At 37.1% G+C, this 13641-nt stretch overlaps 1 protein-coding gene across 1 annotated transcript in view; it reads right to left on the bottom strand.

Moving 5' to 3' along the window:
- Positions 1–223: 223 nt before the first annotated feature.
- Positions 224–13641, bottom strand: part of plpp4 (phospholipid phosphatase 4) — a 35123-nt gene continuing 21705 nt past the window's right edge. The window contains exons 5-6 of the mRNA XM_016249923.1: positions 4310–4480; positions 224–463 (exon numbers count right to left, since the gene is read on the bottom strand). Coding sequence (XP_016105409.1) covers positions 252–463; positions 4310–4480 — 383 coding nt within the window. The 3' untranslated portion in view covers positions 224–251. The remainder of the gene's footprint in view (positions 464–4309; positions 4481–13641) is intronic.

Raw genomic sequence — 13641 nt, 5'->3', positions numbered from 1 at the left:
ATACATATTGTCCAAGGTTCCAACTTGCCAATACTGATATTCAGTATTTAAACTAAGTATAATTGATCAGAAATCAGGAACTGTAACTCTGCTTAATGATTGAAAGAGAGAGAGAGAAAAAATTAAACAAAATGTATCTAATTCTAAATGTCTAATTCATTGGAATGTTGAAGTGTCAGTCAAGTGTAGTTCATACCACATTGGTATGGTAGGGGGTCAGAGGGGTGTGAGCCTTGGGGGGTCTCTATTAGTCATACTGGTCCCTCAGTCATGCCCTCCAGAGGCAGGCTGGTGGCATTATCCATGGGCAGAGGTTGATCCTGGGAGGTTGGCATGTTGTGGGCAGTTGCTGCAGCCAGACTAGCATATGGCAGGTGGCAGTCTACATCCAGGATGGGTGGGTAGTGCTGCCGATAACAGATGTAGGCAAAGAAGAGGCCGATCAATCCCCCAACAAAAGCATCTGTGAGGAACAAATCAAAGTTCACTAAGTAAGACATAGTCTTAGTGAAAGTAGGACTTTGGTCCATCGATCCATTCATCCATATAGCTTTGTAACTGTCTGTCTTAAATATAATATTATGTTTTCATTCTGTTATTGTTGTTATTCTCATGAATAATTCAATTAACCCACAAAGAGGATCAATTGTATTTTACAGCAAACAAAGGTTTATAGGAGACAAAGGCATAATTTTTCCTAAGGCTATGCTATATCTAATTGTGGCTCTACTGAACTGTGTCTTTTAGTGCCCAAAGAAGATAATGTTTTGGTACTGATATAGCATTCTTAAACAAATACGATTCTCCTAATGGCTTCTGCCATTTAATGCTACCCTGAGAGGAAGAATTTAAGCACCACCATTGTGAGGGTTGTTAAAAGAGCTGGACTGCACACTGACACACAGCTGTACAACCAAACCTCAAAGCTATTTCATTCCCAAAATGTGAGGTCTAAAATAAAATTAAATGACTGAAACATAATTTTGAGTATAGACTGATAAATTACCCCTGGAACAAACCCACACTCATTAGATCAGCATGCTACAGGGCAAGCTTGTATGAGTCCACAGCTTGTATTTACTTGGACCAGATTGGACCCATCAAGTTTAATGGTCCATGCCACTGTTGTTCAGATTAGTTCAGTTCTACTACCCAGCAGGTCTCAGGGGACAGGTCCATATAAAGTCACACTAATAAGTATCTGCTTGCCGTTGTCTGATATAAGGTGTCCTTCTGCAAAGTGACAAGGAAATAAATGGATATGTATATATAACCAAATTAAGTGTTACTATGCATATTTATAGTTTAGTAACAAAATCTAGGACATGCACACTTTTCAGGAGATAATTAAGAGTGCCAGCTGCTTATTTGCTGGAAAACTCTAATTTGTGCTGTCATTCATTTCAGGGATTTCACTTTTTTTATTCTCTCTGTAGTTTAAAGTCAGAAATTCACAAATACAACATAAATAATAATATAAATAGTAAATAGTAGCTTTTCAAAATGCCATACTATATTCAAACATAGTAGTCTCTGAAAATGCATAATTCCTGAACAGGAATAGTTATATGCAGACATAAAAAAATACTTTCATTCGTCTGTGGAACACAAAAAGAAATACACTGCTCACACTCACAATTTTCAAGCTGATTTTGTCCACAATAAAAGAGAATGGGTTCAATGCTCCAAAGATGACAAAAAGTCCTCAAAAATTACTTTATACAACTTGTACATATATTGAGGTATTCTAAAGTCATATAATAGCTTTGTGTGAGAAACAGTGTCTCACCTTATTTAATATCAGTGATGAAACACTCAAAATCCATTGATGATTTAAGGACCACATTTATACAGTATGAGTGCGAATGAGATTTAAGAGTTGTGGCGGATGAAAAGATTGTTAGTGCATATGGTGACCTACATTTCATATGGGCACAACATGATGCTGTGAAAGGCCTGCATTTCATATAGGCACAGCATGAGGCTGTGAAAGGCCCAAACATACACAATTAGCGTATAGTGTCTTCTGCTAAGGTCAGTTTTTTTCTTTCATATCATGGCGAAGCAAAAGTTTAAATAGAACTGGGTTCCTTAAATCCAGTCCTGAAGGGCCAGTGCCCCGCAGGTTTTGGCTCCAACTCTGATCAAACATGCTTGAGCAAGCTAAGCAAGGTCTTCAGGATCTCACAGAAAATCACAGGTAGATAAGATTGATCAGAGTTTGAGCTAAACTGTGCAGATTTGAGGTTCAATTTAGTTCAAATTTTGATATGTTTATGAATATATGTTTGAATAATGAATAAAATTGAACATTGCAATATGTTTGAATAATAACACATTTTATTTTTGTGGCATCACACTTGCAGTATGTTGCCTAAACATCTTGTCTGAGTTAGTGTACTTCCATTATGTTTATTTCTTCCCTAAATTACAAAACTTTAATTTGTAGGTAAACAACTCTGCATGTGTGTGAACATGGTGAGATTAGGCTAAAAATCCTAGTAAACATTCAAGATTGGGGGGACCAAAGGTAAAACTTGAACAAATGGTCATGGACAAGCCTATATTGACTCACCACTAATCTGAATATTAGGGATACATCCCCTTAATGTCTATGAAAGTTATGGCCCAGAATATAGAATAAACCAAATGGAGAGATAAAATCATAATGCTGAATCCACCATTTTGTCTGACAAACAAATCAGTCAGGAGAGTAGATTAACTTTGGTGGACTTAAACTTGAACACTGTGTGTACTGATGTCTTTCCATCATATAATGTCATGCCTCCTTTGTAGATTCAGACTTTTCAGTGGATGGATCATGTGGATTCCCATCCTGTCTGAGGCTGTTATTGATGGTGACAGTTTGGCTGTGCACCAAGGTGATTCTGGATGAAACACAGGCATTATTGATAAATTTGTGGAAGGAAAAATCAGGCTAGTGAGCTGTAAAGATGATGTTAAAGCTGGCAAACAATTGCTGATGCTTTATTACAAAGAAGTAGTAACTCCAGCAAACCATTCATACTCAGTATTATGCTCTACAGGTCTTGACCCTGTTAAATCCCTGGAAAAAGTTAATTACATTGATGATCACAAGGCTATATTAAAAACTGTCCAAATTAGTACAAGGCTATTTTAATAGGGAGTACAATAGCTTTGTTCTAATAGGGAGCTGCCTTGCTGTCTGCGGTCTACATAAGTTCTGACTAAATTAATAACGCACAAACTTTTTTTCTATAAACAAATCCTTGCGAAAGTATTCAAACCCCTTAATTTTTTTCATGTTTTGTTATGTTGCAGCCTTATGTTAAGCTGCTTTAAATTACTTTTTTCCCCACATCAATCTACACACCATACACCATAATGACAAAACAAATCACAGCTTTTAAACATCTTTTCAAATTTATTAAAGATAAAAAATTTAAATGATTCCATTGCATAAATATTCATACCCTTATCTGGGACAGTTGAAAGCTGAAAGTAATACTTATGCAATGTACTTATTTCAGTTTTTTTTTTATAAATTTACAAAGTTGTGACAGTTCTGTTTTTGCTTAGCCATTATGGTGTGTGGAGTGTAGATTGATGTGGAAAAAAAGTTATTTAAAGCAGTTTAACATAAGGCTCTTTCATAACAAAACATGAAAAAAATGAAGGGGTTTGAATACTTTCACAAGGCACTGTAGTTTTAATAATCAATTTATTTGTAATGAACACACTGAAGTGATCTTTACATTTGATTATTTGTTTTTTCTTACTTTAATGCTTTTGCTTAGATGTAAAATGAAAAAGGTAATGCATTTGTTTTTTTTTCTTATGTTTGTTCTACTGCTTTTTTTGCATATGTTCTTTTTTATAATAACAAAGATAAAATACAAAAATCTATATTGTGATTACTAATATAGTAATTACTATTAAGAAAAGAACTGGAGGAAAAATGCAATGTTGCTAGGTGATTTTGCTTTGGAACCTTCAGAAAACTTTAATTCGATTTTTCTCAGAATTGAGTTTGCTGACTCTGTCGACTTCAAATGACTCAGTTGTCCAATTCCAAGAAATCATTAATTTTGAAGGTCTTTTAATGGAGAATGTGAAATTTAAAAAAAATTAAAAAAATAAAATAAATAATAATAAAAAATAAAAATAATTTGCTAATTGTGATTCATTTTGCCAGCACTAGTCACAGTTTGTCTTTAACTGTGACTTAGATGAAAAACAAATTTTATTAGGAATTAATGCAGAAATCCAGATATTTCAGAATACAGTCTCTGCATGCTTTTGTGGAACACTGCTGCAAACCTCTGACCTTGCCAGTGATGTTTGTAGTCGCAGGTGCGGGACAGGGCAATCATCATTGCACTGTAGAGGGGCAGGATCATGGCACAGAGACGCCAGCTGCGCCCGCGTCCGGCAGCTGTGAAGCACTGCAACTTGCCTGCCAAGTAGAATGAAGTAAAGCCCAGACCAGAGAAAGCAACTAAAACAAAAGGTGAAAGAAACAGAAATAGAAAATGTTAAAAGTAAATGCAAAGTCCTATAAGAAACAACACATCACATAAAAAACCTCTTTGATATCTAAATGGTCTCCTAGACAGCAGCAATATTACATAGAACTGCTGTCTCATCCTTCTAAAATAGAATCACTATAGAACACACCAAATGTTCTGATCTTTCTAAATGCACTGAACAGAACCTGGATTTCTGTGAATTCCATGAAAAGTCATATATGAAAATAAAATTTGAGAGCACTCTTATTACTTTTCTGCTCTCTGATGCAGGAGTGTTATGATCTTAGCCTGTGTTCCCCTGTCTTGTGTTTGGACTTGTTTGAAATGTGTTACTTTCTGTCTAGAGTGCTATTTTTAAGTCAACTTAAAGTCCTTTTGTTTCATTGGTTGCATTCCCAGGTGTGTCTTGTTTCCGTGTTACGTTGTTAGTGTCTCTGTGTATAGCCCAGTGTTTTAGTCAGTCTTGGTAGTTGTTGTCTTTGAGATGTTGTTGCGTGTAGTTCCTTTGCCTTGTTCTCCCTGTGTTCTGTTTACTATTTCATGTTCTGAATTACCTTGTTTTAATAAAAATGTACTGCTTGCTTTTCGATTCTGCCTCTCCTCTTCCCTGCTTATGATAATGTACGCAAATGTATTTGTGCGTCTACCTTATCGTGTTCTTCTTTGGTAAATAATTCATTTTACACTGGTATTACTTTTTCAAATTTTTGCACACTTGATTCCTATTCCCTTTAAAAGGAGGTTTCTCAATAGAAAGCAGCCACTTCCTTACTTGATCCAATACCCACTAGTTTATTTCGATCATGTTTTGTTTCTTTGTGTCCTGTTGTCTTCAGTATTATAAAGGACTCTTTTGGCGCTTTTCCACTGCGTGGTAAGACTCGGCTCGGCACGGCTCAGTACGGCACGGCACGGTTTGGCTCGGCACGGTTTGCGTTTCCACTGCAGTTCAGTACCGCTTTAGAGTGGGCGGGATTATTCACATGTCGTTATAGTTGCGCCGCCTCTACTACCACGACTCCTGAAAAAAACTTTGTTCAAGCTCTCACTGGATCCGCTCCTCTGCTATCAACGAGAGGAACATCTGTTCTTCCGCAACAGACAACAAAACTTTTTGGTTGTTAAAAAAAAAAGCTGCGCGCGTTCAAAACAGGTGCGTTCGATCCTTCGCTGGCTGTGCTTATTTAAATCTAGTGGTTCTTTTGTGTTTGTGTCGCAAGTTCAGTGACGCAGGTAGTGACGATTCTCTCCGGCCAATCCGTGATCAGCAAAGTTTACACGTCACGTTTTGGTAACGGTACGGTTCACTTGGAACCCCAACCGAGGTGGTACTAAAAAAAGTACCAGGCACCAGGTACTGTACCCAATGGAAAACCCCCCAAAAGTGAACCGTACCGAGCCGTACCGTGCCATACCATGCAGTGGAAAAGTGCCATTTGTGTACTGGTGTTGTGCCAGCAGCTTTTAAAATAGCTGCGGTTACCCCAGTACCAAAAAAACAAACATTGATTATGAAAACCTTAAAATGTTTTGTCCTATTTCCAATCTCCCTTTTCTTGCTAAAATTTTGGAGAGAGTTGTTGCTGCTCAGTTAATTTCTCATTTAACTGAAAACAACCTTTTTGAGTCTTTGCAGTGTAGCGCCTGTAAATTCCATAGCGTTGAAACAGCATTGGTCAAGGTCACTAATGATCTGCTAATTGCCTCAGATTCTGGCTGTCTTTCAATTTTGATACTTCTTGATCTCAGTGCCGCTTTTGACACTGTAGATCGTTCTCTTTTAATTACTTGTTTTGAAACTCTTTTTGGGGTCTCTGATACTGTACTTAATTGGTTTAAGCCCTACCTCATGCAGCTTGTTACCATGGGTGGATTTAGGTCAGAGCTTTATTTATTTGTCAGAGCTTTTAACTCCCTATACCCCAATGCATGACCTTTGCTCTTCTGATACTGGTTAGTTAACTGTTCCATCAACCCGCTTAAAATTGATGGGTGATAGGGCTTTTTCTTCTGTAGCGCCAAAACTATGGAACTCCTTATTTATTGAAATAAGGCAAGCAAAATATCTTAACATTTTTAAATCCCACCTTAAAACAAATTTCTAATATTCTTTTTATATTCATTTTAGATTATTTTATTTTTAAGTGTTTTGAATGCACATTTTCCTTTTCTTGCTTATTTTATAATCTTTATATGGTGTATTTTGATGTTTTATTTGTTTTATGTAACGTGTTTTGAGATGCAACATTTAAAGGCTCTATAGAAAATAAAGATTATTATTATTATTATTATTATCCGAGATGGAGGGAGCAGAGGAATATGAGATGGGCTCCTCCTTATCTTGGTCTTCTCACGCTAGATCCTCGGCTCCCTCTCAGGGTTTGGAATAGGGTGACCATACGTGCCAAATTTATGGGACACGTCCTAAAATATCCAGGTTTTAGCTTTGTTTTCCTGGTTTCATACTTGCAGAAGGTAATGATCGAAAAATAGTTTGACTAATAATATGAAGGCATTGTACATAATCGACTAATTGTGGCACGTGAGAAGTTGGAATCTACAGAGAACGGTCAAAGCGATGCAAATATGCATATAGTTTAGGTTTGTGTTTGACTTGAAGCAGCACTTCGCAGACTGATTGGTGAATGACATGAAAGCATGGGCGTAGAATACGTGGGCAAGTGCAAGGCAAGTGTGTTCACGTTGAGGTTTTCAGGGGCCAGTGTGAATAAATTTAGATTTAAATTCAAAGAGAAAAGATAGTCTATGAATGACTTTTCGTATCCAAAATGAGGCGATGTGAACATTACACAGCACTGAACACTCTCATAAAGTATGTTTTATTCATACTCGAAGTCAGAGGGTGCTCTCGTGTAGAAAGTACAAAATTGAGTCACAGAAGTAACAACTTATGACGTGCAGGAAATCCCTAATATGGACAAAGGCATCCAACTATCGCTGTGGCTAAGCTGAATTAAAAAGATTGTGCAGACAATACATGCACGATCGCTACAAATACATAGATTATACATGATGTGTTTTTCAAGTCATCTCCAGGTAATAAACAATGTATTTGACAGAATTACTGACAGCAATTAGCCTATAGAAACTATCAAATATATTTTCTGCCTTATTCTGTGATAAAAATAAAGCTGAAAATGTGTAGTATATTAACAAATCATAAAATTGCATTAGGAAAATATAGGAAAAAAATATTCCAGAATACAAATTATTGGTAATTGTCCAGCAGTGTATTTGATTTCTTAGCCAAATAAATAAATAAATAAATCAGAATCAAAATCAGCATTATTCGCCAAATGTGCGCAAACACATGAGGAATTTGTTGTGTGTGTGTTTTTTTAAGAAGCTCTTGGTACATACATGCATACATACATACATACATATCTGACATGAGAACAGAAACATTTAAATAAGACTTAATAAATAATGTGTATGAATCTGGAACAGAAGATTTATGTAAAGATTTGTGCATTATTTACTCTATATAGCTGTATAGAAAATGTGCATATGTATTTACATAGTACGTGACAGAGAGGCAATAATTAGAGATGGAGAATGAACTACAGGCATGAATTACAGAACACAGGTAATAATTCCTGTGTTAGCTGTTTAGGCTGGAGATGGCATGGGGGAAAAACTGTTTTTATGCCTAGATGTTCTAGTGCACAGAGATCTGTAGCGTCTGCCTGAAGGGAGAAGTGCAAACAGGTTGTGGCCGGGGTGAGAGGGGTCTGTGATGATGTTTCCTGCCCGTTTCTTCACTCTGGAGTTGTACAAGTCCTGAAGGTCGGCAGGTGCACACCAACTATCCTTTCTGCTGTCCTAACAGTCCATTGCAGTCTTCTTATATCTGATTTGCTGGCTGACCCAAAACAGACAGTTATAGAAGAGCACATAACCGACTCAATAACAACTGAATAAAACTTGTGTCATCTGCACCTGTGGCAGGTTGAACTTTTCAGTTGACGAAGGAAGTACAACCTCTGCTGAGCCTTTTTCATGATGGAGTCAATGTTAGTGTCCCACTTCAGGCCTTGAGAGATGGTGGTTCATATGAACTTGAATGACTCCACTGCAGCCACAGTGCTGTCCATGATGATGAGTGGGGGGAGTGCAGGGGGGTTCCTCCTGAAGTCTACTATCATCTCCACAGTTTTGAGCGTGTTGAGCTCCAGATTGTTGTGACTGCACCAGACAGCCAGCTGCTCAATCTCTTGTCTGTAAGCAGACTCGTCGCCATCCTGGATGAGGCCGATGACTGTGGTGTAATCTGCAAACTTCAGGAGTTTGACAGAGGGGTCTTTATTTGTGTAGAGAGAGAAAAGCAGTGGGGAGAGAACACAGCCCTGAGGAGCTCCAGTACTGATGGTGGAGTTGGATGTGAGTTTTCCCAGCCTCACTAGCTGCTGCCTGTCTGTCAGGAAGCTGGTGATCCACTGACAGATGGAGGTGGGCACAGAGAGCTGGGTCAGTTTATTCAGAAGGGTATCTGGGATGATGGTGTTGAAAGTGGAGCTGAAGTCCAAAAACAGGATCCTTGCATAAGTCCCTGGTCTGTCCAGATGTTGGAGGATGTAGTGCAGTCCTATGTTGACTGCATCATCCACAGACCTGTTTGCTCTGTAAGCAAACTGCAGGGGGTCCAGCAAGGGTCCAGTAATGTCCTTCAGGTGGGTCAACACAAGCCTCTCAAATGAATTCATGACCACAGACGTTAAAGCAACAGGTCTGTAGTCATTAATTCCTGTGATTTTTGGTTTCTTGGGTACAGGGATGATGGTGGATTGTTTGAAGCAGGAGGGGAATACACACAGCTCCAGTGATTTGTTGAAGATCAATGTGAAGATGGATGATAGCTGGATAGCACAGGCTTTGAGGCAAGCTGGAGAGACACCGTCTGGGCCTTTGGCTTTCATTATCAAGAGGTTTCAGGAGGTGAGGAAGCAGGTGACAGCATTCCAGCACTACCTCCCTCCCCGTCCTCAGCTCCTTGGAGCTGCTGAGCGGGGAGCAGCCCCAGCCGTCCAGCTCCTCATGACGCCAGGCCCAGAAATGTAGCGTTGCGACACGTACCCCACCGCAGAAGGATTGGGGGTCAGGGTGCGTTCTCAGTCGTGGTCTTCCAGAGAGAAGTCAGATCTGCAGACAGTCAATATCTCGATAAAGACCTCGGGTAAGAAGTCCTGACACCACAAGCGTCAGGGCTTCGAGGGCAGACCTCTCTGGGGAGGAGAGGTACACACCTCAGTATACGGTGCCTGATCCTCCTCAGGTGCCTCTCTATTAATTTCCCATGGCAATGATTGTCACTGTATTTGTTGGTAGCATCTTGCTATTGTGGAAATGTGTTGTTGAAAGTAAAAAAAAAAACATAACACTAATTTCAGTCCCTTTTTAATATAAAAGTCTTTGCTACTCACTCACTCACTCATTAAGATAGTCTCGTCACCATCCAACAGTGTAACAATGTAACCTACACTCAAGTCAAAACCATCATCACTAACACAAAAACTGTTTCTCAAACCTCAGAAAACGTTGAAGCAAATTTTCAAATAGGCACTATTTTCATTAATATACCACATGTTTGAAGTTTAAACAGGTACATTCTCGCATAAAAAAGTAACAAAACTCTTAAAACTACATTGTGTGACACAACAACAGTATTATTTCTAAAAAATTATGGTTTTAGTAATCCGTCATGACACTTGCTGTGAGAAATGCTGCTAGTGGAGTGATACAAACGATTCACATGGAAATGCTGGTAGAATATAACATGGCTGGAAATAACTCTCAGCCAATCAGATTCAAGGACCAGTAGTAACTGTTGTAAGCTTTTACGTTGTAAATATATTTGAAAATACCTACATGTAATTACATCTACAACACTGTTGACCCTACCCATACCCCTTAACCCACCCTTAAACCTGCCCATATCTCAAAATTTGTGCCTAACCGTACCCATATTCCACATCAATAGTAGCAAACATGTTTTGCAATACATGAACACAATAAGTAACATTTTATTTATTTAATCATTTATTTATTTGTTTTGTTCTTGCTGTTGTTGTATAGTGGTTCATAGAATAGAATAGAATAGAATAGAATACATGCACCTACTGGAGTTAGAAGAAATGCTACAAAATTGATGTGTGATATTTAACTCTATACCCATGAGATGATTAACTCCCTATGTTATAACGATTCTAAGGTTCCATACACTAATTTCTCATCTAATAGGAAATGCAACAATGCTACTACATAGGATTTATTCCAAACAAAACTGTAAGCATGAATAATTATTTACATTGTAGCCTTGGGGCATATCATAATGATTTTCATGCGAGTGAGACAGGCATGACATTAAGTTGGGGATGGTGGGAATTCTGTCTATCAGTGTTCTAAATATTTACTAAAGCTTTTAATTAAATTAATAAATGATCTCTTACATTACATTAAATTATACATTCCTTAGAGCTTGAAGGACAGTTTTTGTTCCAATTTATTATCATCATTTCACATGAATGTTAAGAATTCATATGGAACATTTAAAACATAGAGCCATAGAGAATTTAGAGAAGTCTACTTTGAATGCCATGACAGAATCACCACATCATGACAATAAACAAATCATATATGACAAAATGAAGTAGAATAAGCAGCAAGCATATTACAATATTTCAAAAAGACCAACATCACACAAGTAGATCTGTGATGTATTAAATTGAAGACTAGAATTAATTTTGACTGGATATTTTTGTGACTTTGTGTAAAAGTTTTTTTTGTAAAAATGTTATGGTAAAGGTATGTTATGAATTTTGATGGAGAATGAAAACACCAGCAAGTTCCAATTAAATGCCTTACTCAAACATAAAATGTGTGTATTTATTTGTTTGTTTATTTATAAATAGGACCTTCATAAATTGAAGGAAGTTGATTATGACTGCAGCTATCAGTTGTATTGGTTCTTCTGGACCCAGTTGCACAAAATCCCTTAAAACTATAATTGTTCAAAATGTGTAGTTTTACTAGTTAATTAAAATAAAAGTTTATTACCGTTTTTAAAATTGGTTTGGTACTATTTTCACAAGTAAGGGGTAAATTTTCAAAACACTCAGTACAAAACTTTACACTGATCACACTTGTAACACCACTAGTCATTCTTTCAAAACCAGATCTCATGATTTCATTGTAGTTGCGCATACTTTCATTCCACATAATAATTGTTTCAAAACACAAGTATGTGAAGTATGATCTTCTTTCAATTTAGTTATTTTAACAATCAGTTCATTCAAGAGCAAACAATGCAAGATTCATGTTTCAAATCACCTTTGTTGCTGAAATAATTACAGTAATACAGGCAATAACTGTCATGTTAGAACAGTTATTTTACCTAATAGTTATTTTATTTTACCACTTACATTAAGGATTTTATGTGAGATATGCAAGTTAGGTAATGTTTGTAAAAGTATTTATCCAGTGTGTTATCAAAAGGTGTGATGAAGGTATGACATGGCCATAAGATTTTGTGCAAGAACAGAGTTTACTGTCAATGCAGTAAATGTCCTCACTGTGCCATATAATTGAATCTATATTCTAGCTGAATTTTTCAGATGAAGGGTGAGTTATAGTAATGTGCAGTCTTTACCATGGTAATACATCTCAACTTATATACAGTATCACATGACATAATGTAATGTAAAATGTTGTATTTAATGCCATCTGTCTCCCTTCTTCTGATACATCTCTGATTCGTTCCTCTCCCTTGTGTCAAGTTTTGCTTACTTCTGGGTACCAATTTGTCCCCAAAATATGGTTACAGTAAGTAGGCACACACACAGACGCAGACACAGACACACACACACACACACACACACACACACACACACACACACAAACACACAGGTTTTCCTATCATTCCATAGGAGTAATGGGTTTTATACTGTCTCCCCTAACACTAACCCTACTCCTAAACCTACCCTTACGGAAATTTTTTTTTTTCTCATTGGACCCAAAAAAGGACAATGATTTCAGATATTGTCATCTTTGTAGGGACATTTTGTTTACCTGAACCACACACACACACACACACCCTTACAAAATAGTGGTTATCATCTTAGATAAACCACTTTTAGTGTAAAAATAATTCAGTACATTTGGTTATTCCGAAATTACAATCACGTTCTATAGAAACGAAATATCTATTGAATCTGTATCTATAGATGCACCAAATTATTCACTGATTAACCATTAAGATGAGTTTAATGATAAGATTAAATAATAGACAAATGTATTAAACTGAATGAGAAGTCATGCTAATGAAAAGATTGATAGTAATAGCTTTATGAAAGGCAGTTACTGTAAATGAAATATTTATATAGATTAAACTTATTTTGTGTAGTGAAAATTATATTTTGTGATTGTGTGTATTGTACTAACACAATTGGAAATATGCTGAAATGTTTGAAAAAAGTGCACTTTTGATGATCTGTTGTGATATTAGTAATAACAGTTTTGAAAATTTACCAATTGCTTGTGAAAATTGCGCTAAAGCAATAAAAAAAAACTGTAATCTTAACTGTTCACAACTTGTGTGCTTTTCCTGGGTGAGTCGGAGTGAACGGTGGCACTAATAAAATCTCATGAATGCGCAGTCGAGCACAGAGACCAATGGCCATGGTTAGAATATTAATTAAATAATATGTTAAATTTCAGTTTGTTTCTCACCGAACCCTATCGTATACATCCAAACACTTGGAATTATACAGCATGTGTCACGCTACGATGTAGAGAGATCACGCATGAAAATGATGAAGGCAAATAATCTTTAATAATTCACATGAAGGTAAATCCACAAATAGGTAAGCAGGAGACACACGTAAACTACAGACATATACATACACAATACCGGACAAGAGAACACAGGACAGACAAGAATTTAAATAGGGAGGCACATGAGGATAATGAATGAGACACAGGTGAATCAAATGACAAAATCAAAGGGGAGACAGAAACTAGGTCACACTGGGAAGACCAAGGCTATGTCCACACGAAGCCAGAGCTTTCCCTATCCGATCTCCCCCCCCCCCCTCGCCTCAAGAAATATCTGCCA

Source organism: Sinocyclocheilus grahami, unplaced genomic scaffold (assembly GCF_001515645.1).
Source record: "Sinocyclocheilus grahami isolate Dianchi unplaced genomic scaffold, SAMN03320097.WGS_v1.1 scaffold960.1, whole genome shotgun sequence".
Lineage (NCBI taxonomy): Eukaryota > Metazoa > Chordata > Actinopteri > Cypriniformes > Cyprinidae > Sinocyclocheilus > Sinocyclocheilus grahami.
The sequence above is the reverse complement of the archived record's forward strand: the minus strand, read 5'-3'. Positions and strand labels throughout refer to the sequence as shown.